Genomic DNA, 25,547 nt, shown 5'->3' on the forward strand with positions numbered 1-25,547 from the left:
GGGGCCGGGATAAACGAGTCCTAGGCTGGAATCCTAGCTCAGGGCGACTCTGGGCAAATCCCTTTTTGTCCCTGAGCCTCAGTTTCCTCATCTGAAAAAAGAGAGTGGTTTGGACTAGAGGCTCCCTTCAAGTTGCTTCCAGTTCCAGATGCCGGGATACCGGAGAAGGGTCCGGGGTGGGAGCGGAACGGTACGCACCGGCCAGTCCCACCGCCTTCCGCCGGGACCGCGCGGACCCAAAGAGCACCCAAACCTGGTCCGGGAGGATGCAAGGCTTCCACCTCCCCCGGCGGCGCAGCGCACTTTGCAGACGGTCCCTGAGAGCGACCCGCTCTGCTCTCGCCCCTCCTTACCCGAGACTGCTGGTGACGTCACGGAAGGGGCGGGGCTTCGGCACGCAGGCCGCAGCGTCCCCTCCCCCCAGATGCTGAGCGCCGCGTGTCGCGTCGTGGCTCGCGCTGCCACCCGCTGCAGGTCCGGCCGAGGAACCGCCGGTGCCCGCAGCCCTAGTGCTGCCGCCGCTGCCGCCGCGATGTCCCACGCCGCCCGCGCCGCCTCCTCGGCGGCCCGGACCCTGCCGGCCTCCGTGCTGGGCACGATGGAGATGGGCCGGCGCATGGACGGGTCAGCCAGCGCCGCCGCCGTGCACGCCTTCCTGGAGCGTGGCCACCGCGAGCTGGACACGGCCTTCATGTACAGCGACGGCCAGTCCGAGAGTATCGTGGGCAGCATGGGCCTAGGGCTGGGGGACGGCGGCAGCAGAGGTAAGCCGGTCGGACCCCAGCCCTCCCAGCCTGCCACCTGCCTACCCCGCAAGGGTGAGATCTGGGGCATGCGCCCTGGAACCCTTGATTTGAGCTGTGGGTCCCTAATCTCTCCAATCCCATCCATCCATCCACGTGCAGCCCTACCCAGAGGCAATGAACCCCGACCTCCAAATGTTGCAATTTGGGTCATGGAACCCTTAATCTGAGGTGTGGGTCACTAATCTCTCCAATCCCATCCATCCATCCACGTGCAACCCTGCACAGAGGCAATGAACCCCGACCTCCAGGTGTTGCAATTTAGGGCATGGAACCCTTAACCTGAGGTGTGGGTCACTAAACTCCACGGTCCTATCCATCACCATGCAGCCCTACCCAGAGGCAATGAACTCTGACCTCCAAATGTTGCAATCCAGGGCATGCATCCTTGGACCATTGATCTGGCAAATTCTATTCACACCCAGTGTAGCCCTGTCCTTGAACTGTGCAGCCCCAGTCACCCCTGCCCCCACTCCTCCTCTGCTCTCCTAGTGAAACCTCTGCCCCCGTGACAGTCAGCAGATCTGATGGTTTGTTAGACCCTTGTACTCTAGGAAGTGTCCTGTCTCTAACTCTAGGAACCTTCATAGACTGATCCAAGCATTGATAGGATCCCAATAGCAGTGAGGCATCAGCTACTTTACTGAGCACCCCTTGCTCCAAAGCTTGTCCTCATTACCCCCTCCCCTTCATCAGTTGAGGTTCCTGGGTGTATGTATGTTTGGGGGGCGGGGGAATGGGAGCTAGATGGAGGCCAAGGCTCTTCTTGTCCACTAAGGTGGGTAACTGTTCCTAGTCTTCTGTCCCATGTTTGTGATTGCTTAGGGGCTCCCTTGGGGAAGGGAAAGAGACTCAGATTGGGTCTTCCTGCCCTGTATAGGTTTTGAAGTGTCTGTGGTGGAGGGCCAGACCTTTCAGCAGAGGATCCATGTATCCCCTTCACATTGACCCTTCCACTCTCATCCCAAACTGTCCCTCCAGTAAGTAGCTTCCCTGAGCTGCTGCCTTCTCAAATTTTTAAAGTATCAGAGCTGAAAGGAACCTGAGAACCCAGACTGCTACCGGGCTGGGAGGGACCTCATGAAATAAACTGTCAGAGAACATTATGGGCTGATGATTTCACCTAGCCCTGTATTATAAAGAGAAGAAAACTGAGGCCCAGAGAATGGGTCTGAGGTCACAGAGTGAATATACTATAGATGGGGCCGGAACCTAGGTCTCTTCACTTGCAGCCAAGGGTTTGTTCTATCACATAGTTCCTTCGTCACTATTTTAAATTTGATTTTTTCCTCTTGGATTAATAATAACTAACATCTATATAGTGCTTTAAGCTTTGCAGTGCTATCCACATGTCATCTTATATGAGCCCCCCAACAGCCCTGGGAGGTTGGAGCCATAATCATCCTTATTTTCAAAGGTAGAAACTGGTCAAGTAAAGTGACTTTTGCCCAGGGTATCACAATAAAGCATCAGAATTTGAACTCTGGTTTTCCCACATCCAGGTCCAGCATTTTAGCTATCCGCTTTGCCATGTAGCTTCCTCTAATTGTAGAATGAGTGCTGGTTTGGGATTTGGGAAATGTAGGCTTAAATACCAGCTCTGTCACTTTCTATCTCAGTTCACCTGTCTGGGCATAGATAAGATCATTGATTTAGAGATGAAATGGACCTTAGTGGTCATCTGGTCCAACCCCCTCATTTTACAGATAAGAAACTGAAGCTCAGGAGGATTAAATGACCTTTTCAGGTCACACAGCTAGTGAATGTCCTAGGTAGGGTTGGAACCTGGATCTTCTGACGCTCAGTCCAGGGTTTTGAAAGTAGTAGTTTTGAACTGAATGGCCTCTAACATCTCAACCTGTGATCAGATTTTCTTTCTTCTTTCATTGCCCTTTAAACCCCTCCCTCCCTCCCTGCACCCCCACTGGTCAGATTCCCCAAATTGTACCCAGAAGCAAAGTTCACTAGTAGAAGCAATGGAATTCCTGGCTTGGGGTAGAGCAGGGAGGGGGAAGAGGGTGATATTCAGTAAAGGAAATCAGTAAATTCTTCCATCCTAAGCAGTTGAGTGGGGTCAGCTGTGAAAAGTACATAATAAAAATTAAACCCCCTTCCAATTTACAATTCTTAGATCAGGGCTGAACTTGAGATACAGAAGCTTACCTGGGTTGCCTTTTACTGCCCTCTGGTCTGAAAGGGAGAAACTGAGGGGAAAAGACAAGCTTTGTGTCTGCTTTGCAGTTAATCATGACAAATGGAGAAGAAGCATGACTTTGAGAAAAAATGGGAATCCCCTGCTATCTGAAGAATTGGCTAGGAAAAGTTACACAGCCTTATTGCTATCTATAGCTTGGGAGGGAAAAACTCCTCAAAGCCTCTGAGAAAATCTAAGGAGCTTGACATTTCTCTGGACTAAGCTAACTACTGTTATCAAAATAAAAAGCTTAACACTCTCTCAGCACCCTGCCAAGAGTGTCTGTATCTTAAAATCAGTCAATCAGTAAACATTTACCTACGTGCCTACTATTGTACTAAGCCACAGATACAAAAAGAGGCAACCGTCAATCCCTGCCCTTAAGGAGCTCACGATCTAATGGAGGGGAACAACAGGGAGAGCATTCCAGGCATCGGGGAGATAGGCAGAGAAAATGCCTGGAGCCGAGAGATGGAGTGTCTAAGAGAGCTGGATCCTACATCAGCAGCCTGAGGAAGAACAGAAAAGCGCTGAGAGGACCAGAAAGCCAGCAGAGTGTAGAGAAGCAGTTCCGTAGGGTGCTGACTGTTCTCTAAAGAGATCAAGGACATTAAGGCCTGCTGGTCAGTGTCTTGAGCTACTTCCAATTTGAGTAGAGAAACCCATGTGCCTCCCTACTAGGTTCCACTATCCCTGATAGTGTGTGCTGTGGAGGGAGAGAGTTTGTGCATAGATGGTTATATTTTGATTATCTGTGCTTTTGTGTTCTACTGAGTAAATGTTATAATTATTTAATAATTAAATGTTTTAATTGTGTAATTATTGTAATTTTTAATAACTGAATATTATAATTGAATAAATGTTATAATTATTCCCACTTCAGCCTTGTACTGAGTAAATATTTATTCCTGTCCTTGCCTTCTAATAAGTAAATGCTATCATTCTGGCTTTTGCCTTATCATTTAGCTAATATTTCATGTTTAATGCCAGGGCTCCCCTCTGTTGAATCTCAGCCACCTCCTACCACCTTCTTTTCCTTCAGCGAAAATTGCCACCAAGGCCAATCCCTGGGATGGGAAGTCTCTGAGGGCTGAGAGTGTCCGTTCCCAGCTGGAGACCTCCCTGCAGCGGCTGCAGTGCACCCAAGTGGATCTCTTCTACCTGCATGCACCAGATCACGACACGCCTGTGGAGGAGACGCTACAGGCCTGCAATGAGCTGCACCAGGAGGTGAGAGCAGATATCAGAGCTGGGAGGGGCCTTAGAACAGGGGATGTCAGAGCTAGCAGGGCCCTTAGAACAGGGGATGTCAGAGCTGGCAGGGCCCTTAGAACCCAGATGTCAGAACTGGGAGGGCCCTTAGAACACAGGATGTCAGAGCTGGAGAGGCCTTAGAGCATCATTCAATCATTCAAGATTATTTATTAACCACCTACTATATGCCAGGCACTATGCTGGAGCTGGAGATGAATGAAACAGTTCTTACTCACAAAGATATTCTAATTACCTTCTAATAGGGAAGGCAAGTTCAGATAAAAATAGAAGGACAGGGGCAGCTAGGTGGCACAGTGAATAGAGCTCTGGCCTTGGAGTCAGGAGGACCTGAGTTCACATCCAGCCTCAGACACTTAACACTTACTAGCTGTGTGCCCCTGGGCAAGGCACTTAAACTGGATCGCCTCACCAAAAAAAAAACAAACCAAAAACAAAAACAGCCCAACAAAAAAAACAGGACGACTCCTTAGAGCAGGGGCCCAGCCCTGACCCAGTGGTTCTCTCCCACTCCCCCTCTACCCACCTCTGTTCCCCTTTTCTTCCCTCCCTCCTTCTCTTTCTTCCGTGCAGGGTAAGTTTGTAGAGCTGGGCCTCTCTAACTACTCCTCCTGGGAAGTAGCTGAAATCTGCACCCTCTGCAAGAACAATGGCTGGGTCCTCCCCACGGTGTACCAGGTGAGCACCTGTCTGAGCCCGGGATGCTGCTGGACATCCTGCGGGCCCTTCTTGGTCATTAGGTTCACACGGCCCCATGGGCAGGGAACCTTTCTACCCTCGAGGTCAAAGGAGGGAGGGACTGCCCCCATGTGATACTGCTAGTAAATGACGCGGTTGGGACTCGAATCTTGGGCTCTGCCCCTAGTGCTTTGGGGCAGAAAGAGTGCTGGCTTTGGAAACAGAAGACCTGGGTTCAAATCCTGACTCTGCCACTTCCTACCTAATGACTTCTTTCCTCTGGGCCTCAGTTTCCTCATCTGTAAAGTGAATGAGTTGGACTGGACCTCCGGCCATCGTGCCTAGCTTGTGACCTCTCCTGACCCGGGCTGGTTTGGGGAGTTCTCCCTTCCCTGAGCCTCCTCATCTGTGCTGTCCTCCCTCCCTTACAGGGCATGTACAATGCCACCACCAGGCAAGTGGAGATGGAGCTGTTCCCCTGCCTGCGTCATTATGGACTGCGGTTCTACGCATACAACCCTTTGGCTGGTAGGAGGGAAGAGGGGGAGGGGACCCCAGAGTGTGTGGGGTGGGATAGTAGAATGAAGACATGAAGTCAAGAGATCTGGGTTCAAATGTGGCCTTTGATACTTGCTAGCTGTGTGTCCATGGGCAAATTGCAACGTCTCTGTCCGGATAGAGAAAATACTTTGTACTGACAATCTCCAGGAGTTATTTTGTGAAAGCTACGTCAGAGTGCTCCAGGAATCTGAGTTTGGTTATCTTGTGGGTCCAGCTTGGGAGCGGGATGCAGGCCAGATCCAGGGGTGCCGAGGGGAGTGGACAAGGGGCATGGCTCCGTTCCTCTTTGCTTGGGGCCAAGTTGAAATGTACATTCCCCCCCTTCAGAGCCCTGACTTCTGGCTGAGCTCTCAGGGCTCAGCTCTCGGCAGAATCCCTGAGACCAGACTGTCCTGTCTCCCTTAGGTGGCCTCCTGACTGGCAAGTACAGGTATGAAGACAAGGACAAAAAACAGCCCGAGGGCCGGTTCTTTGGGAATAGCTGGTCTGAGACCTACAGGAATCGGTGAGCTCCGCTCCCCAGTGGGGAAGCAGGTCAGACGGGAGAATGTTTTAAGGAAACCTGACATCTCTGAAACTCCGGACTTTCCTGTCTGTAAAAATGGGTACAGCCCCTGGCCCGCCTCTCTGGGAATCCATCCCACGTCTTAGGTTTGAAGGGACCTTCAGTTCGGTAAACATTTATTAAATGCTGGGGATACAAAGAAAGACAGAAGACAGTCCCTGCCTTCAAGGAGCTTATAGTCTAATGAGGGAGACTACAGGCAAACAAATGCATGTAAAATAAGCTATGTGTAGGATAAACAGGATGTAATTAAAAGAGGTAAAGCACCTTCAGGGTCATCTGGTCCAACCCAGACCTGAACAAGAGCCCCCTTGAAACCATTCCTGACAAGTGGATCTCTGGCCTGTATTCACAGAAGCCCAGGCAGCCCCTTCCCTTTTTGGGCCCCTCTCATTATGAGGAAGGGTTTCCTGACACTGAGACAAAATTGACCTATTTGGAACCATCCACAGGACAGGCCCTCACATGTATGACAGGTGCCCTTCTGCCCTCCCAACTGCCCCCAAGTTTAGACCATGCCCCCCAGTTCCCTTAACCCTTCTTTGAATGTCTGCCATGTCCTGGAGGGACCTCACCTTCCTCTGGACTCTCTCAGTGTCCTTCCCAGAATGTGGCAGCCAGTCCTAAAATGGGCCCTCTTGGGTGTCACATGGGATGAGATGGGTGATTATGGGAACACATGACCCCAGGGGAATGAAGGGCTTGGATAACGTGTGCCCAAGGCCTCCGTCCCGCGCTTATGAATTGTTCATGGGGTGGTAGCTGAGCATAAACAAAGGTCACTTTGGGTGCTTGGGGATCCTCACTGGGGAGGTGCAGCCCCACTTGGAGGTTTGCAGTAGACAGTACCTGTGGTCGCCCAGCAAGTAGCGGCTGGTGGAGCCAGGACTGTAACTTGGCCTGGGCTGCCTAACTCTGTCAGGGCTCCTGTGATTGGGAGCCTGGGTTCTCTGCCAAGCTGAGCCCCCACACAGGCCCTGCCGAGGCCAGCCTGGGGGCACTGACCACTGAACTTCCCTCTCTGCCCATTCAACACAGCTTCTGGAAGGAACATCACTTTCAAGCCATCAGTCTTGTGGAGAAAGCCCTGGCGGCATGTTATGGGGCCAACCCTCCCAGCATGACCTCAGCAGCCCTCAGGTGGATGTACCATCACTCCCAGCTCCAGGTAATGCCCCAGGGGCCCCAGGAACCCACCTATCCCCAGGGGTCTTGAGCCCTTTGGCTTTTATCTCACTGATAAATACTAATTTTAACATAGCTAACAAACACATCATAAATGAATTATAGGAAAAGGATGTTTCCTGAAAACTTTTTAGGCAAACCAAGCCAAGAGATTAACAATAACATCAACAACAATATTAAATGTATATTGACCAACAGGGTGTTTATTTGTGTTATGTAAGGCCAGGTGCCAAAAGCTGGTACTGTGCATCAGTCATTAAGGATTTATCAGGCACCTTCCGTATGCCAGGCACTGTGCTGAGTGCCGGGGATACATAGAAAGGCAGAAGAGGGCTTCTGCCCTGGAGGAGCTCCCAGTCTGGGTACCACCACTGTACTTCCTGTGCAGCCTGAGCTGAGTGGCTGCAGTGATCAGGGTGTTTCTCGTATTATCAGGGCTCTGGATCCCTCCATTGGCATCATCCCATTCACCTTCATAGGTCCTTACCACAGCAGCCCATTCCATCCTCTTGTCTTGTCAGATGGGATGGACAACTTCCTGACTTCTGTGTCAGGAAGATCCGAGTTAGAATCCAGCCTCGTGGGGTTACTTACTGTATGGCCATGGACAAGTTGCATAACCTCAATGGGCCTTAGTTCCCTTCTCTGAAATTTGGGGGTAATGGTCCCCACCCCAGGGCTGTTGTGAGAGACAGAGGGCCTGCCTGCATGGGCAAAGCTGGGTTGGGGAATAATCCTTCCTTCAGTTTGGTTGGACGTAGAGTGCTTCTCGGCGTGTTATGGGAAGGATGACCGAGAGTTAGGAGAGCTTATCCAGGAGCCATGTTTGGTCATACACCCAGCCTGCTAGTACTCCCCCAATGGTGGCCTGCCATCAGGAGGCTTCCTAAACTGGCCTATGGTGGAGCACCTACGGGAGCCTAATGATGCTAAAGAGATGTGGTGAGAGAGATCCAAAGAACTGGAGTTTAGGCAGCTGGGTGGCACAGTGGATAGAGCACTGGGCCTAGACCTGAGTTCAAATCCAGCCTCAGATAGTTATTAGCTGTGTGACCCCGGGCAAGTTGCTTGACCTCTGTTTGCTGTAATACATTGGAGAAGGAAGGAAATGGCAAACCACTCTGGTACCTTTTTTGGGAGAGCCAAGTGGCACAGTGGATAGATTACTGGGCCAGGAGTCAGGGACTCCTCTTCCTGAGTTCAAATTTGGCCTTATTCACTTACTAGCTTTGTGACCCTGGGCAAATCACTCAGCCCTGTTTGCCTCAGTTTCCTCATCTGTAAAATGAGCTGGAGAAGGAAGTGGCAAACCTCTCCAGTACGTTTGTCAAGAAAACCCCAAATGGAGTCACAAAGAGTCTGACAAACACATGATTTCCAAAGCTCTTTACACCTGTTACCTCATTTGATCCTCAGTAACTCTGTGAGGTAGGCATTATTACTATTCCCATTTTACAGGTGAGGAAACTGAGGCAGAGGTTAAATGACTTGTCCAGGGTCCCATAGCTAATAAGTGTCTAAGACAGAATTGGAATGCAGATCTCCCTGACCCCAAGTCTCATACTCTTCTCTATTGGGGCACCTACAAAAAGAAGTAAGAGACATTTCCCGCCCTCATGGAATCATAGTGGGAGATCCAGGGGATCCCCCTGGAGCTAGCTCATGTCACCATCGCTAAATTTTGAGTGTGACAGCTGGTAGTCATAACTGTGAAGAAATTTTTATAGCAATTCTGATACAAAGACCTCATTTCACAAATAGAGAACTGAGTCAAGTTTATAAGAGCCATTCCTCAGTTGACATGGTCAAGGCATATGAACAGGCAGTTTTCGGACAAAGTAATCAAAGCTGTCTATAATCATATGAAAAAATGTCCAAAGTCATTATTGATTAAAGAAATGCAAATTAAAATTATCAGAAAAAAATTTTTTGAGTGTGAGCATTTGTAACTCAGAAGTTAGCAAACGCTATATTTTGTCTTCTGCCTCTCTATCACTGAGCCCTGCCCCCAGCAGGCTTGATTTATTATTTTACTGCGTAGACTTAAGGAATCAATGGAGAAAATGTTAATGAAGTAGATTAAATTTAAAAGTGTGTTGTTAGGCACATGTCCTCCTCTGGACAGCTAGTTGTCAAACATTTATCACCACAATCCTGAACATCACCCCTCCCTGAGAGGTGGATGTTAAACATTTACCCCTCCACCTCAACCCCATACCCCTCTCATATGACCTACACACATACCTGGTTCTGTCTCTCCTCTCCTGACAGGGTGCCCGTGGAGACGCCGTTATCCTGGGCATGTCCAGCCTGGAGCAGCTGCAGCAGAACATGGCAGCAGCAGAGGAGGGCCCTCTGGAGCCTGGGGTGGTGAAGGCCTTTGACGAAGCCTGGAACCTCGTTGCCCACGAATGTCCCAACTACTTCCGCTAGCTCCAGCCATGGTGGTGGAGAGAGGCCCCCTCACTGATGCTGGCTGTCCCCATGCTGTCAGCCCCATCAGCCAGCCTTTGTCTTAACCTGCTGTAGCCTGAGCTCTGTCTTTCAAATTGTCCCTGTTCTCTGAATCCATGGTTTTCTAGCCTCCTTCCTGGACGTAAGACCTCTGGCCCCCTGCCCTGCTGCTCCTACTGTTGAGAAGGGTGAGGGCCAAGACCAGCTCTGTCCTGTCCTGTTGGAATAAAAGCAAATGTTGCACAGGAGAGTGGTCTAGAGTGAATTATGAGCAGGGCTCTTCTGGGGCCTGGGGTTGGTTGGGTCCTTGGTGGGAAGAGGCAAGTCAGCGGCAGATCCTGGCTCCTTCCTGAAGAGCAGGCTGCTGGTGCGTGCTGGACAAGGAATGGAGGCCTCCAAGTATGGTGAGGAGGGCCTTGGACCAGATAAGCCAGTCCATGTCTGAACAGGGCTCCTCTGTGTAGTACACCAGACCTAGTCTGCTTTGGCTCCGTGAGATTCTAAGAGTTTTACCAGCCACTGAACCTAACTAAGCCTGCCCCCAGCCCGACCTCTGACACCAGGCAGAACCAGGCTAATCCCTTCAGCCCTGGCTGCGCAGTCTGATGCTGAGGCAGCCTTCCTGGCTTCCCTGAAGTCTTCTGCCCTCTGGCCGGGGCCACTGTGTCCCACATCTGTGTCCTGCGGGGCCAACCACTCAGTTGTCCAGCACGTACCACCACCTCCTCTTTGCCAGGGAGAGCTGATGCTACTTCCCTTTTCAAAATTGGGGGCTTGGGAACGTTCTCCCCAAATAAGGAGAAAGGGAGTTTCATAGAGGTGTGGGCAACGTCAACGTGTGATAAAATCATACTGAAGCAAACATGGGTCTTTTGAATGGATTGGGAAGTGTCTGAGATGTGGGTTCAAATCCTGACTCTTAAATCTATCCCATGACCACAGAAATGTTATGAAGTTCCCCTTTGCTCATCTGAAAAACATGAAGGATACTCATAGAACCCTGTAAGCTAGTAAGGTATGTGTGAGGGAGGGGCGAGCTCTGGACGCATTTGGAAAGACTAGAGTTCAAAATAAGCTCTAGCCACTAACAGTTCAGTCCTGGGCTGTCACTCTTGCCTTACGTGGAAGAGGGAGTTTGCCAGACACCTAAATTAAGCAGGAAGAATGGTCCTAAGTACCAGGGGGGGCAGTATCTGTCACTCTGAAGGGGGGACAGGCTCATGTGGACCAGCAGCCAGGAATAATAATAGCAGCAGCTAACGTTTCTGTAACTGTGCTAAGCACTTTGTAATTACGTCATTTAATTCTACTTCCACTTTCTAGATGAGGAGACTGAGGCCAACAGGTGAAGTCATGTGCCTGGGATCAATCACACAGCTACTAAATGTCTAGATCACATTTGAACTCGGGGCTTCCTAACTCGTAAGTCCCTCACTGTATTCCCTGAGCCACCCAGCTGCCTCAGACAACAGAAACAACACGTCAGCAGCCTAATTTACTCATTTATGAATTAGCTAGTGTGTGTAAGGTCATGACATCATGGATCTAGACCTGGGAGGGAAATGAGTTTTTCTAGTCCAACCCTATCATTTTACAGATGACGAAACTGAGGCCCAGGAAGTTAATGACTTGCCCAAGGTCACACATACCCTATGCCTCTAGATCCAGTACTCTGTACTGTTACTTGGCCTTAATCACCGAATGGGTATTGCCTCAGACAAACTGAGACCTGGGAAACACCTTAGCTTAAGGTGGCCAAGGTCTCCCACTGCATCCTGGGCCATCTCCAGTCATCCTGATCCACATCTGGCCACTGGACCCAGATGGCTCCAGAGGACAAAGTGAGCCTGGTGACTGCTCAGCCTTCCCTCACTTAAATCCATGTCATGGCATCACCTCCCTGATGTCAAGGTCCTCTTGGACAACGAACGACGACTCTTTTTAGTTGTGACTGAGATAAGACACGTTGCAAACCTCAGTGCCATTAGAATGCAGTAATCATTCCTTGAACAGAACACCTCTGAGGCTGTCTGCACCATGAAAAGCTTTTTAATGATTTTACACCCACATTCTTTTAAGTGCCAGAACTCTCCACCTGCCCAGAGGGATGGTTTTGGGTCCTGAGTCAAGCCCCAGGAGTTAGCCCAGCTAGCATCTGGTGGAAAACACACCAACAGCATCAGCTTTCCTCTAACCGGCCCGGGAGAGCCTCATCCTGGCACCCGTGAATAAAAATGGGGCTTATCTCATGGGATTTCCCCCACGAGCTCTCTGATCTGTCTTTTGCCTCTTTCTGTATCCCCAGCACTTGGAACAATGCCTGGAACATAGTAGGTGCTTCACAAATGTTGAATGAAATTCACTCCATCTCAGGATTAGTGCTGTTTCCAATTAGTTACTTGTAGCCACGAGTGCAAACACCGGCTTGGTGAGGACTTCTCTTATTACCACTGTCCTTGTGAGAAGATTACGCATTTCTGTTCTACTGCATAGGAAAATGAGGCTCAGCACGTCTCCGAGATGACGACGGTAAGACCTGGGATCAGGAAGCCAGCTCTCCTAACTCAGATCTCACTGAAGAGATCACACTTCCACCACCCAAATGTGGGGGTGTATGAGCACTTGCTTAGGGTTCACAGGCTTCCTTTTGGGCACGGGCCCTCAGGTCCTCCCAGCTGGAAGTCTGGGCTAAGTCCTTTTCCAATTTGGGCCCCGTTTGTCAAGTCAGGCAGCCAACAAGCATTCACTATGTGCTGAGGACTGTGGGGACAGAGAGAAAGGCAAAAGACCTGCCCTCAGAGAGACAATGTACAAACAACTATGGAGAAACAAGACACGGTCAGGAGAAATGGGGAGAGAACTGAGGAAAGGCTTTAAGGAGGACAGAGGACGGAGGGGTTTTAGTTGGGAAAAAGAAAGGAAACCTAGCCTGGGGGTGCCTAATCTGTTTGAAAATATTTAGATAATTGTATTTCAATATGATTGGTTTCCTTTGCGAGGCTGGAATTTTAAACATTCAAACACACTCTGAGAAAGAGTCGTGGGCTTCACCAGATGCTGCCCATAGGGGCCGCGGCAGAAACAGGCAAGACCCCCTAGCCCAGGGGTGGGGAACCTGTGGCCTCGAGGCCATATGTGGTCCTCCAATGCAATCCTTTCCTTGAGACCTTGAGGGCCACATGTGGCCTCGAGGTGGCAACATTCTGAGCCTAGAGGCTGTTGTGAATGGCCCTGCACCCCCAGCGGGTCGTCTGGTGCCGGTCATCACTGGCACCAAGCAGGTGCCACATTCTATGCCTCTGGAATTGTGAGAAAGAGCATGGCACAGTGGGATGAGCACTGGATTTTGGAATTGAGACCTGGGTTTGAGTCAGTTTCCTCATCTCTAAAACAGAGATAACACTCATCACGCCTATCTCAGAGGGATGTCTTGAGGATATTTTGCAAACCTCCAAAAAGTGCTATATAAATGTGAGTTAGCATTGTGGGGGGTAATAAAGTTGAGAAGCCATGCCTGTCTCCCTTGGGGCCTAGAGCTAAGCCCTGATGTTTCAAGCATGGGTCTTATCGTCTCCACCTCACACACAGACCAATACGGGATATCTTGCACTGTGGACACTGTAACGTACTTGCATGTGAAGGAACCCAACTGAGAGCACTGGGCCCCTCCTCTCAGGGTCCTAGCCGCCCCGGCCCCTTTGTCCTCCCTACGGCTGACCACTTCACTGCAGTGGTACCAGGGGCTGCAGCTTCCAAAATCCCAGTTTTGGCACTTTCTATCACAGATGTCTGGAGCAGCGGGAAGCAAGTGGGGCTAAGAGAAGCACCAGGACAGTCACCTCCATTCCTTTTGAGCCTCCAGGGCTTGAAGGGTTTAGGCAGAAGGCCAGGCCCTGCCAGCGCTCACAGCAAGGAGCCACAGTCCTCTCTTTGCCCCTAGGGAGAGCCGAGGTGCACCCACTCCATGGACAAGGCTTTATTCTATATAAAAATACAGTCATGTGTGCCCTGCACCTCTCTCCCTCCTGAGTCCTGCAAGGTCAGTCACTCTTCCTTTAGAGAAGGAAGGCAGCTGTTCAGAGAGGCTGCACAGGGTGAAGTCCTGCACCCTGGGCCGCGCTGTCCTCGCTCAGTCGTCATCCTCCATGTCTTCTGATTTCTTTGAGGAGCTGCTGTCATCGTCATCGTCCTCCTTGGCGTCCTCCCCCAGATGTTCAAACTTCCCTGACTCAGCCTGCCACAGGTACTTGATGTTAACCTTGAATTCTGCCATCTCGAACCCAAACAGCTTCTGAAGAGACAAAGCAGAGGGGTCGGGGCGGTGGAAAGGGGGGTGGGGGGTAGGGGAGAGGGGAAGAGGCTTGGGCTCAGTCTTTCCTTCTGCTCACTAGCCCTCCCCATTACTCACCAGGACTCGAGCCTGCTCAGGGGTCAGCACATCGCCCTCTTTACACACTTGGTAGTCAGAGATGAGGGTCACCACACCTGCAGAAAAGATCCTGGTGAAGTGGGCTCTCTGGGTCACTGTCCCAGAAAAAGCGAGATGCCTGCCAGTGGGGGCAAACACCAACTTCCTTCAGGGGTGATGGAGCTAATCTCTTCCTTTTTTCTGATATTTGTTTTCATTTTATTGTCATTTCCTAATCCTTCCCCCTTTCTTCCCTGCCAGGCCACCCCTTATGACACAGAACAGAAAAGACAGAGGGGAAAAAGGCATTTGACAAAATCACCCAACCCATCAGCCATGTCTGACAGCGTATGTGAGCTTCCACACCCACAGTGTGCCACGTCTGAAAAGACGAGAGGGAGGTTCAGGCCAAGTTTCCAACACCCACACAGCCCACGTGTCCTTTACCTTTCTTGAGGGCAGTGGGCAGACCGAGCTGCCTCAGCTGAGGCTCCATGGAATGGGGGAACTGCTCCAAGGGCCCCGCATCCAGGCTGACGGTGAAGGTCGCTTTGTTACCAGCCCGGGCATAATCCATTTCTGCATACTTACTGAACCACCTGGGGCAGAAGGAAGTGAGAGAGGAGTCACTGGCCCCAATGGGGGCTCATCTGAGCCAGGCCCTACCCTGTACACCTGCTCCACAACCCCTTGACCTAAGCTCATGGAGGGCAGGGGCTGGGTCATTTGTTTGTCTTCGTATTACATGTTCATGGACCTGGAGCTCAAAGAGACTGCGGCAGTCACTTATCTAACCCGCTCATCTTACAGATAAGGAAACTGAGGCCCTAAGGGAAAGATTAAATGACTTGTCAAAAGTCAGACTGGCACAGTCAGAGGTGGGATCCGAGACAGTACAGAGTACTGGATCTAGGTTCAAACTCCACTTCTGACACGCAGGATATGTGTGACCTTGGGCAAGTCATTACCCTCCTGGGTCTCAGTTTCCCCATCTGTAAAATGACAGGGTTGGAGCAGGAAGACTTTGAGGTCCCTTCTCAGTCCAGATCTATGACCTCATGACCTTCTCACAAACACCGGCTGCTTCAAAAATGAGTAAATTAGGCTGCAGAGTAGCCCGTGACCTCTGAGGCAGCTGCTGAGTAGCCCGTGACCTCTGAGGCAGCTGCAGAGTAGCCCGTGACCTCTGAGGCAGCTGGGTGGCTCAGTGCATGCAGTGAGGGACTTAGGAGTCAGGAAGCCCCGAGTTCAAATCTGATCTCAGACACTTACTAGCTGTGTGATCCCAGGCAAGTCACTGTACCCATTTGCCTCAGTCTCCTCATCTGTAAAACGGGAAAAACAGCACCCACCTCCTAGGGTTGTTGGGAGAATTAAGTGACATAACAAGTACAAAGTGCCTAGCAGGTATTAAGTGTTATATAAATATTAGCTGCCATTGTAATTGCTATTCCTGGCTGCAAGTCCAAATGGGCCTATGTCCCCTTCCTGAGGCCTGTGATCAGGTGACAGACACTGCCTGCCATGACCCATGGCTTAGGACCATTTAGGACCATTAGGACCATTCTTTCTGCTCAGTTTGGGTGAAGAAGCCTGGGCTGGCACCACCCTGTGACATCATGATTTTTCAGCTCGGTCTTTCCGACCCCAGATTTATCAGAACAAAACTCTGCCTTGGGGGTTCTACTGGAAGGTGGGGGTCTCCTGCCTCTCTAACACCTGGCCCTGCACCCAGCAGCATTTACTAAACATGAACAAGGCTGGCAAGCCTGGAAAGCCCCCCAGCACCACCAGGTCTCTGGGACCCGGCTGTGAGCCAGCTGCCTTCTGGCCAGAGACGTGAACCGATCCCCCCAAGATGCAGTCCTCCAGGTGCTGTGTCTGCCTTTCTCCTCAATCACAAATCCTTCCTACCTCTGGCTCCTTTCCCAGTCTTAAAACACTTACTCATTCACTTCCTTCTTTGTTCTGTTGGTGAACAAGAGACCGACCTCACCCCTCAGCTTCTTGCTGACCTTTGGGGAACAAAAATCTTGAGTCACAATGAAAGTTCCCAGCGGAGCTGGAAGAAGCGCACCTACTCCTTTTACCTTGGTTCAGAAATCCCCTCCATATCACTCCTGAAATTTTTCCAGTCATTGCTTGAACTTTACTGGGGACAAGGAAATCACTACCTAGCCCTGTAGGCAGGGGTATTATCATCATTAGCAAGGCACTGGTAAAGGACTACTAAAGCAATGTCACTGCTGAGTAGCTCTGGGGCGTTCTGCACCCTGAGCCCCTAGAATCGCATCCCATTATCTCCCTACTGACAACTTATTCCTTTTTTTTTTTTTGGTGGATTAGCCAGGGCATTTTGGTTACTTTCATACATAAAAGGATCATTAGCTCTTGGGCAGATATGTAAGAAGGTCCCATGGCCACATTCTCCCAACAAAGCTAGCGAGAACACAGCTGACCAATTTAATTTAAAGACTGGGCTGAGGAGAAAAAGATTAAATTGGGGGTGGTCCAGAACTGAAAGATGCAAGGAAGGGAAATGCCAAGCCTGATAGATGCAGGCCAGACAGGGAGGATCAAGGACATGAAAGTGCTTTCCATGGTCCTGCCCAGGTGTGGCCTTCTTTACTGTGGGGGAGAAGGTTCTCCGCAGTCTCCAAGTTAGCAAAACCTAATCCACCAGCAAAAACTGCAGTGACATCACTTTCTATGGAATCAGATGCTCTAATCTGGCATCTGAACTTGCTTTAAAAAAAATAAACCAACCAGATTTTGGTCACTGTATTTCAACAGCATTAGTTTCCTTTGTAATCCCATGTTCTTATTCTGTAGATTTAAAAACCTCCTTCTTAGACGGATGGGGTCCGTGGCCCTCGCCAGAGACACTGCCAAAGGAGGGACCATAATGCGTCAAACAAGACAGGACTAGGATGGGCACCCTACATTCCCAACTGGTCCTCTTTTTATTCTGTGTCCCTTCCAAGGGAAGAGAGATGAAAGGCTTTGGTCGAGAATTAAGTGGTTGAAAAAAAGGGGGGAGAAGTGAGGTGACCACTGCAGGGGGCGGGCAGAAGCTGGGCCTTCCAGATGCGTGGCCCCAGGCTCCAAAAGCCCCCAGGACTCTCGATGTCCCAGTCAAACAGACTTTCTCAGCAGAGGTGCATGGAACTGGCTAAAGGAAGATTTGCTGAGATCAGGAGAATGGGATCTCCCCTCTTTGAAGGACAGGGAAAAGGGGCTCACCTGGTGCAAGTTGTCTTTATATTCGTCAGTGGGACCTCGGCCCAAAGCCACCATCATAACTTTGTTCTTGCCAAAGAAAATCCTGAAGAGAAAGACAATGGGATCATCAGGGAGGCACCTCTCTTCTTCTGGGCCTTCTTTTTACTTTCTAGGGAAATTATGCAAGATGGTAGGTACCCTGTGGCCTGAAGATCAGAGATTCAAGTACCAGAAACCAGGACCAGGAGGCGTAGGTTCTGACATTTCCTCATTGGATGCCTGTGGACAGGTCCCTCCAACCTCCACTTCCAGTTTTAAAATGAGACCAGGCCTTGATCTGCTCATTCTTGGGGGAGGTGGGCAGGCTGTGAGGAAAGTGGTCCGTAAGCCTTGGGTCACTACAGAATGGAAATCGCCATCATCATGCTGAGGTGCCTGCCTGATGCCCCTAGACTGGACTCCACAGACCTTCCGAGTCCTAAGGAATCGGCCTACAACGGCACTGAGCCTTCAATTCAATTCAGAGACATTTCTTAAGTGACTTCTCTGTGTAGCAGCTGCTCATGTTCAGGGCTGAGGATACAAGGGTACGCCTCCAAACAGAATCTGCTTGCAAGAGCTCACAATTAAGTAGAAATTAAAAAAAAAAAACTTAGTCAAGTTTTTACATATACTGCCTCATTTGAGCTTCATGACAACTTGGGGAGGGAGATACTACAGGCAGTACTATTCCCACTGTACAAATGAGGAAACCAAGGCTTAGAGGATAAGAGTTGCTGACCCAGTGTTACACAGCTAGTAGGGTAAGATGCAGGACTGAAATTCAGGCCCAGCACTTTCTCTACTCCATCCTGCTGCTGCTTAAAGTAAGGTAAAAAAGACTCGTATACAATTCAAGTATAACACTAGGACACGAACAGGTAGTTTTTGTGGATAAAAATCCAAACTATCAACAACAACATTGTTGCTAATATTAAAGCCACTCTGAGGTTCCAGCTCCCATCCATTAAGATGGCAAAAATGACCAACGAAGCTGACGACACATGCTGGAGTGGCTGCAGAGAAAGAGGCACACGGACTTGCTGTGAGCGGAACTGTGAACCGGTGCAGCGACTCTGGCACGACTGGGTGCAATACCCAAGAGCTCCTGAGTGCAGCACACACTCTGACACAATTACATCATTGCTGGGCCATTAGGCCAGAAGCTTCTTGAGAGCAGGGACTGTCTTTTACCCTTCTTTGCAGCCCTAGTGCTTAGCTCGGCGTCTGGCACATGGTGGGCCTGGATTGACTGACTTGGTCTATTCCCCAAAGGAAAAAAAAAGAGACCAAGGACCTGTATGTACAGAAATATTTCTAGCAACTCTTGTAGAACTTTGATCAAAGCAATGATAAACCACGAGCCCAGAAGACTGAGGATGAAACATATTACTCCTGCCAGGGAGGAGATGAACGTAACAAAGAAAGACAGACATTTCTGGGTGTAGTCAATGTGGGAATGTTTTGCTGACTAAGCACATTTGTGATGAGTTTTATTTTTCATTTTATGACTCATTTGTTTAAAATTTGTTCAAGGGGAGGGGGGCAGTGGGAGAGACAGATTATAAATACTCATAAAAACAAATAAATTTATTCTAAAGAGAATGGATTTCAGGAGACCAGGATTCAAGTGTAAGCTCTTCCACCTACTAGTTATGTAACCTTGGCCAAGTTCCTTATTTCTAGGCATCATTCCTATGCCTGTAAAGTAGGGGAAATGATTCTTGCATTCCTTAATTCACTGGGATTTAAAAATGTTTTTTTAAAATTTATTGGGTTCTTATGAAGAAAGTGTTTTGTAAATGTCAACTATATCATTCTCATGCCCCATCATGTTCTGCCTTCTATCATACTTAGCACAGGAACTCTTTGGATGCCTGGAATGTGCCATTTTCCACTTTTGTATTGCTAGTATTCAGCATGTAATAAGCATTTAATAAAAGTCAGTTTAATGGAAGGAAAAGTATAAAATGAGATAGAATGTTTTTGATCAATAGAGATTTTCACTCTTTGGAGGTTTAAGACAAGATGCAGCTGCCCATATGCTGGCAATGTCCAAGGTCAGCAAAAGCTGCAGTGTATGCTGAATGAGAAGACAGCCTGCCTGGAACTGGACTCATCCTTGGAACAGAAGGCAAGAGTAACACGCCACGCCACCCCAGGCCCCGGCCCCGGCCCCGGCTCCCTTCTCACCGGCTGTGCTTCCAGGCACTCCTGATATCCTTCAATTTGCTGTTTCTCATGTTTGCCACAGAGAAGATGAAAAGGTATTTGTACATGTCCACACATTTTCGAAGCTGTGGGAAAATTCAAGAGGTCAGGCCTCTCAGCCCCTCCCCTATTACTTTTTCCCTACAACATCTAAGGCCCTGAGCCTGTATGTGCTGGTGTCTTATTCCCTCTTAGACTACGGTCCATGGGGGGGGGGCTGGGGGGCTGGGTGCATCCACAGCTTGTGACACAGCGCTGTGCACACTACAGGTACATAACAAATATTCGTTGAATTTAATTGGTCAGTGTTTTAGGAAAAAACTAAGGCTGGGACTTCTTGCTGAATCCCCATTTCTCCAGAGGGTATCACCAGCCTTTCAGCTTCCTAGGTTTACAAGCTGAGTCCTACTACACTCTTCCCTCTCTCCCACTCCTTTGGATCAAATCATTTTCCAGGTCTTGTGGATTCCAGTTCCTGCAACACAACATTGTCACCTCCCCCCTCCGTGACTCTGCACGGGTTGTGCTACACACCTGAGAATCCTTAGCTTCTTTCAAGTGTCAGCTCAGGTGCTGCCTTCCACAAAAGGCCCTTATGGCCCTTTCCCTAGCTGTTAGTTGCCCCTCCCACGTCATGCAGAAATCCCCGTTCTAACCTCTGCCAGAGTCCTTCCGTTAACAGGGGTCACTACTTCTCTTGTTAAGACCACTAACCCTAATGAAATTCTTGCTTCTTTAGGCTTCAACCTCCCTCTCTGGCACTTCTACCCGAGCTGTCAGAAGAGCTTAATATCATCAACTCTGTAATTCTATCACTGTTTAAGTGGCTAATTTCCCAGACTCTCTCAAACACTTAGCTTTTTGTCAGAGGAGGGATGGAAAATGATGACATTGATGGGCTGCTCGAACCTCAGTTCCAAGACCATATTTCTCTCTAGCCTCAAAACACTATCCCTGACAGTTTTCTCCCCAGCTCAAAGACCCTTTCTCTGGCAATAACTCAGGAGTGGGCCCAGTGAGATAAACTATCTCATTATCTTGTATCAACAAAATTATCATGTACAGATTCCCACAGTTATCAAGATAACTTACATAAGATTCTGAGGTCAAGTTACAGACATCAACCCCCAAATCTATCTTGTCTCTGACATAACAGACAAAAACACACCCCTACGCCCCTTAGGAACCCTCCCCCTCCTTTCCAGCAGTAAAGTAGTACAAGATACCTGTGACCAAGGTTGTATGTTATCACCTAATTAGCATACCTGGCACACAATCGACTACTTTTCCTATATAAGCTTTAGCATCATTCCAGTTAGGCTGCAGAATTCCTTAAGGAGCTCTGCCCACCATATTAGCATCACAATAAAATTTTTGCCACCTGACTGGAAGATTGCTTGAGTTCATTCAAGAGGACCCTGTCCTGGACTTTGGTCCTTGGGGGGTCCCTGAACCTCCCAAAACCACATCAACACCATGTTCCTCTTACCTCTTCTATCAGGTTTTGTTTGAGTTCTAAGCCCTTCTTGGCGGTCTTCGTTAAGGAAACTGGGACAGAGAAGAGAATGACTGCTTAGTTTTGGTAGGCTCAAGATGGTGGAATACAGATAGGAGTGACCAAAGCAGGTGAAGGTTAACTGTTCCATCCCACAACTGGAGACAGAAGCCTTTCGGGGAAGGACACACGGTTTTACTCAGCCCAAGATGGAGATTTCAATATCCAAAGGACCAGTGACTAGCCCTTTACTTGCCCACCTTCCCTACACCAGAACCATCGATCTGCTCAGAAGAAATTTGTATTTAAAGATACACTGCCTCGGGACAGAAGTACAAAAAGAAGCACCAAAAAACTGGGTCTGGAAATGCTGAGGCTTGAGGGCAAGCCCCAGCTCTACCACTGACCAGCTGCATAAGTAACCTTGGGCATCGTGGGAGGGATTACCATAAATTATTATAGAATGGGGCTTAAAAATCACCTAGGCAATTCCTTCACGTTTCAGAACATGAGACTGAGCTCCAGGAAGGAAAAGGTCCCAGGGCCAGCTGGGATCGGAACCCAGATTCTGATTCCAAATCCAGGGTGTCTGCTTAGTACAGCCTGGTACACAGTAAGTGATGAATAAATGCTTGTTGGCCTCTCCCCTTCCCAGGGGTGCTGTGAGGACAGCACCAAGAGCAAGAATTGCTAGCACTGGCAGGTTTGCAAAGCACTTTACAACCATCATTTCACTTGATCAGGGAGGAGCCCTGGAGGAAGGTCTGTATCAACAGAACTGAGGCATCCAGGTGGTGAAAAGGACAGCTCCACGATGGGACCGAGTTCAAATCCTGCCTCAGACACTACCTAGTTGTGTGACCCCAGGCAAACTGCTTCACCTAGGTCTGCCTCAGTTTCCCCATCTGTAAAATAAGGATTACGTCGCACCCACTTCTCAAGGTGGTGGCGAAGATCAAAGAAAAGACAATTGTAAAGCGCTTAGCACAGTGCGCGGCACACAGCAGGCGCAACATCAAGGCGCTCCCGAGCTTAGAGGAAACCCTGAACGTGGAGCGATGCTGGACAAGGTGCTGACCCGCTGACCCTACCTCCCCACCCCCGCCCGTTTTCATCTGTAAAGGCGGAAGGAAAATTGCGGTTAAGAGGGAGAAGGCCCTGCCCCTCTCCCCGCCTCAATTTCCCCAATGGCCCTCGCTTCTAGGGAACCTGCAAAGGGCCCGAGCTGCTCGGGGATGGGATGAGGGTCCTCGGTTCCCTAGAACACGCCCCGAGGCTGCCTCGGCAGCCCCCGCAGCCCAGCCCTCAAGACTCACCCTTCTTGTCCCGCTTGGACTTAGGCATGTTGCTCCCAGCACGTGTGCTCTTCCGGCTGAGCCTGCGAGGACCCCGGAGCCGCGAGGGCTCTTGGGATCCCGACTGCCCAAGGTGCCTATGTCGAGTGCCTGATCCCGGCTCCCGTCGCTTCTGCGCCCTCGCACAGCAGCGTGCTCGGCTGCCCCGCCTCCACGCCCAGCTCCGGAGCACGCGCCTGCGCCTTCCCCCGAGATGATCCCGCGAGGCCGGAAGCGCTGTGCATGCCGGGCCGGCGGCGGTCCGGACCCACGGCCGGTTTCTTCATCATGGTGGCGCCGCTTGCCGCTCGGCTGTGGTTGTTGGCCGCGCTCCTGGCCCCGGCGACGGCCGTATACGAGGACCAAGTGGGCAAGTTTGACTGGTGCGTACGTCGGGTGAAAGCACCACCCTGAGCTTGGAGGGGTCTTTCAGGGGGTTCACAGCTTGGCTTCCAAGTCTCATAGCCTCAGGGTCAGGGGTCACCATCCGGGCACCTGGAGGAGCGTGGGTCAGAGGTTACCGCGGGGACACTCTTGCCCGCCCTTTCCAGACCTGAGGCACGTCACCCGGGGTAAGAGGTCACTGACCTGTAGTGATCTCTTTTCCACTCCCATTAGCGTGGGGTCACGCGTGGGGCTGGGAAGGGCAGGCTCCTCTGCCAAGTGAGGGACGAGATGAACTTAGAGCTGGAGTTGGAAGGAAGCTCAACGGCCTTGGAAGGCAAGCCCTTCATTTTACAGTTGAGGAAACTGAGGTCCAGAGAAGGGAAGTGACTTGCCCGAGGTCACAGAGGCATGGCAGGGGTGGGATTTGAACCGGGATCCCTTGACTCCAAAACCAATGCTCTCTCTGTTGTAACACATGGATTTGCAGTTCTGAAGTTCCCAGGACCCCACTCACCCCTACCTCTGACACCCTAGGTTCTAAGTTCTGTTTCGGTTCTGACATAGATTCTTAGCCTTGATGTTTTTAGGTTCTAAGTTCCATCATGGTTCTGACATTCTGGGTTCCATGTGACATTATGTTCTAAATGAAATTCTGTTCTAAGGGCCCTCCCAACATTGACGTTCTGTGTTCTAAGGCCCCTCCCAGCTCTGACACTCTGTGTTCTAAGGCCCCTCCCAGTTCTGACATCCTGTGTTTTAAGGGCCCTCCCAGCTCTGACATTCTGTGTTCTAAGGGCCCTCCCAGCTCTGACACTCTGTGTTCTAAGGGTCCTCCCAGCTCTGACATCCTGTGTTCTAAGGGTTCTCCCAGCTCTGACATTGTGTGTTCTAAGGGTCCTCCCAGCTCTGACATTCTGTGTTAGAAGGGCCCTTCCCAGCTCTCACATTCTGGATTTTAAGGGCCCTCCCAATTCTGATGTCCTGTGTTCTAAGAAAGCTAGGAGTTCTAAGAGAAAGAAATGAGGAGCGATGCATTCTCCAAATGGGACTAGTCTGGGCAGAGGTACGAACACTGGAAATAAGAGCATTGTGTGGGAGCATTGGCTGATAGACCAGTTTGGTTGGACCTACATGAAGGGTAGGAATATGTTGTGAATCTGGGAGAGGTAAACTGCCCCAGCACAGTGTCACCCACAAATGGAGGACCTCAATAAATCCCACTTCCATTTGGACTTTATGTAGGATATCTTTGATGACAATTGCAAACCCTTGCATTTGCTTTCCTGGTTTATGTCATATTTGATAGAGATAATCAGAATGTTGTTGAAAATAAGTTGTCTCTGATTTCATCTATCAAGGAATCTTAACATGCATTGGAGACACCTTGTTGGAGGAGAACCCTTAAGGCTGCGTTTTGTCCCTACTGAGTCCAGTGCTTTTTTTTATATCAACAAATAGTAAACATAATAGGATCTTGTGTTCTCTGCACCTCTCAGTCATTTATGTGAATGGAGATGTCTGCTATAGAAAATGGCTTGTGAAAACCCTATTCTTTTTCCTATTTTCATCAAGAATTCCCTCAAGATGGCATTGGATAATTCTCAAAAATATTGTTACAAATGGGAAATGAACCTACATGTACAAAAATATTTATAGCAACTTTTTCTGTGGTGGCAAAGAAGTGGAAATTGAGGGGATGCCCATCAGTTAGAGAATGACCGAACAAGTTGTGGTATATGAATGTAATGGAATACTATTGTGCTATAAGAAATGATGAGCAGGCAGACTTCAGAAAAACCTGGAAAGACTTATATGAATTGATGCTGAGTGAAGTGAGCAGAACCAGGAGAACATTGTGCACAGTAACAGCCACATTGGGCAATGACTGACTTTGATAGACTTATCTCTTCTTAGCAATGCAAGGATCTAAGACAACTCCAAAAAAAAAAAAGACTCATGATGGAAAATGTTGTCCACATCCAGGGAAAGAACTATAGAGTCTACATGCAGATCAAAGTGTATTATTTGCGCTCTCTCTCTCTCTCTTTTTTTTGGTTTCTTCTTTCTTGTGGTTTCTCCCATTGGTTCTAATTCTTCTTTACAATGTGACTAACATGAAAATGGCTTTAATATGAATGTATATGTTGAGCCTATATCAAATTACACGTCATCTTGGGGTGGGGGGAGAGGAAAGATGGGGAGAAAATTTGGAACTCAAAATCTTATCGAAGTCAACGCTGGAAACTAAAAATAAATAAATTTATTTTTTAGGAAAGTGTTAGGGTAAACTGAACAGAAAAACATTGTGTTAGAACAAGAAAGGTGTAAAGGTTGGTAGTGATTGCTGCCCTCCCAGCTGCCTTGTCTGGAGAGTTAGGCTGTCTGTCTGTGATTTTTTTCCATTATTTGGTATCTTCTCTTTCAGGTTCTGAAATTTAGTCCCACTTTCAAAGTCCTGCCACTGCCCCCCCCATCCCCATCTTAGTTTTCTTCTGGCTCTGCTTGGCCTGGTTTAGCCAGACTTTCTGCATTTATTTTCTGTGATACCATTTCTACTTTCTCATATGGCACCCTGGAGACCAGGGTGATGTTGAAAATTGGTGTTAAATGGTTTGTTATGGAAACGCTGACACTTTTGTCAGTTGTCTTTTTTCTTTCTCTTGTTAACATTTAACATTTTATTTTTTTACTCAATTATATATAAAAACAACTTTAACATCCTGTTTTCAAATTTTGAGT

General features: G+C 49.3%; 3 protein-coding genes across 4 annotated transcripts in view; 2 read left to right on the forward strand and 1 right to left on the reverse strand.

Moving 5' to 3' along the window:
• The first annotated feature begins 424 nt into the window (after positions 1-424).
• Positions 425-9,960, forward strand: LOC114028503 (aflatoxin B1 aldehyde reductase member 2-like). Its single transcript, XM_027842765.1, has 7 exons — positions 425-764; positions 4,040-4,227; positions 4,843-4,947; positions 5,379-5,475; positions 5,914-6,013; positions 7,112-7,241; positions 9,530-9,960. The coding sequence occupies exons 1-7, from the start codon at positions 425-427 to the stop codon at positions 9,689-9,691; spliced, it is 1,122 nt and encodes a 373-aa protein (XP_027698566.1). The 3' UTR covers positions 9,692-9,960.
• A 3,713-nt stretch (positions 9,961-13,673) lies between these two features.
• LOC114028533 (mRNA turnover protein 4 homolog) lies at positions 13,674-22,520 on the reverse strand. The gene is made up of 8 exons (XM_027842805.1): positions 22,404-22,520; positions 21,082-21,140; positions 19,575-19,678; positions 17,364-17,445; positions 16,068-16,135; positions 14,568-14,719; positions 14,121-14,197; positions 13,674-14,003 (listed from the first exon to the last, which is right to left on the reverse strand). Exons 1-8 carry the CDS (start codon positions 22,429-22,431, stop codon positions 13,842-13,844), a joined length of 732 nt encoding a protein of 243 aa, XP_027698606.1. The 5' UTR covers positions 22,432-22,520; the 3' UTR covers positions 13,674-13,841.
• Positions 22,521-22,664: 144 nt separating this feature from the next.
• LOC114028505 (ER membrane protein complex subunit 1-like) overlaps positions 22,665-25,547 on the forward strand; it is a 34,439-nt gene continuing 31,556 nt past the window's right edge. For both annotated transcript variants that reach the window (XM_027842768.1, XM_027842769.1), the window contains exon 1: positions 22,665-22,804. In XM_027842768.1, the coding sequence (XP_027698569.1) occupies positions 22,665-22,804 (140 nt within the window). The remainder of the gene's footprint in view (positions 22,805-25,547) is intronic.

Source organism: Vombatus ursinus, unplaced genomic scaffold (genome assembly GCF_900497805.2).
Source record: "Vombatus ursinus unplaced genomic scaffold, bare-nosed wombat genome assembly UNPS02014884.1, whole genome shotgun sequence".
NCBI lineage: Eukaryota > Metazoa > Chordata > Mammalia > Diprotodontia > Vombatidae > Vombatus > Vombatus ursinus.

Bases quoted from the DNA above. Each gene is read 5' to 3' on its own strand.
- LOC114028503 (XM_027842765.1), top strand. From the start codon at position 425: ATGCTGAGCGCCGCGTGTCGCGTCGTGGCTCGCGCTGCCACCCGCTGC. The intron at 765-4,039 runs GTAAGCCGGTCG...CTTTTCCTTCAG, and splicing joins GGGGGACGGCGGCAGCAGAG to CGAAAATTGCCACCAAGGCC. The intron at 4,228-4,842 runs GTGAGAGCAGAT...TCTTCCGTGCAG, and splicing joins GCAATGAGCTGCACCAGGAG to GGTAAGTTTGTAGAGCTGGG.
- LOC114028533 (XM_027842805.1), bottom strand. From the start codon at position 22,431: ATGCCTAAGTCCAAGCGGGACAAGAAGG. The intron at 17,446-19,574 runs GTGAGAAGGGAG...CTTTCTCTTCAG, and splicing joins AGTGCCTGGAAGCACAGCCG to GATTTTCTTTGGCAAGAACA. The intron at 14,198-14,567 runs GTAAAGGACACG...TCTTTTCTGCAG, and splicing joins GCCCACTGCCCTCAAGAAAG to GTGTGGTGACCCTCATCTCT.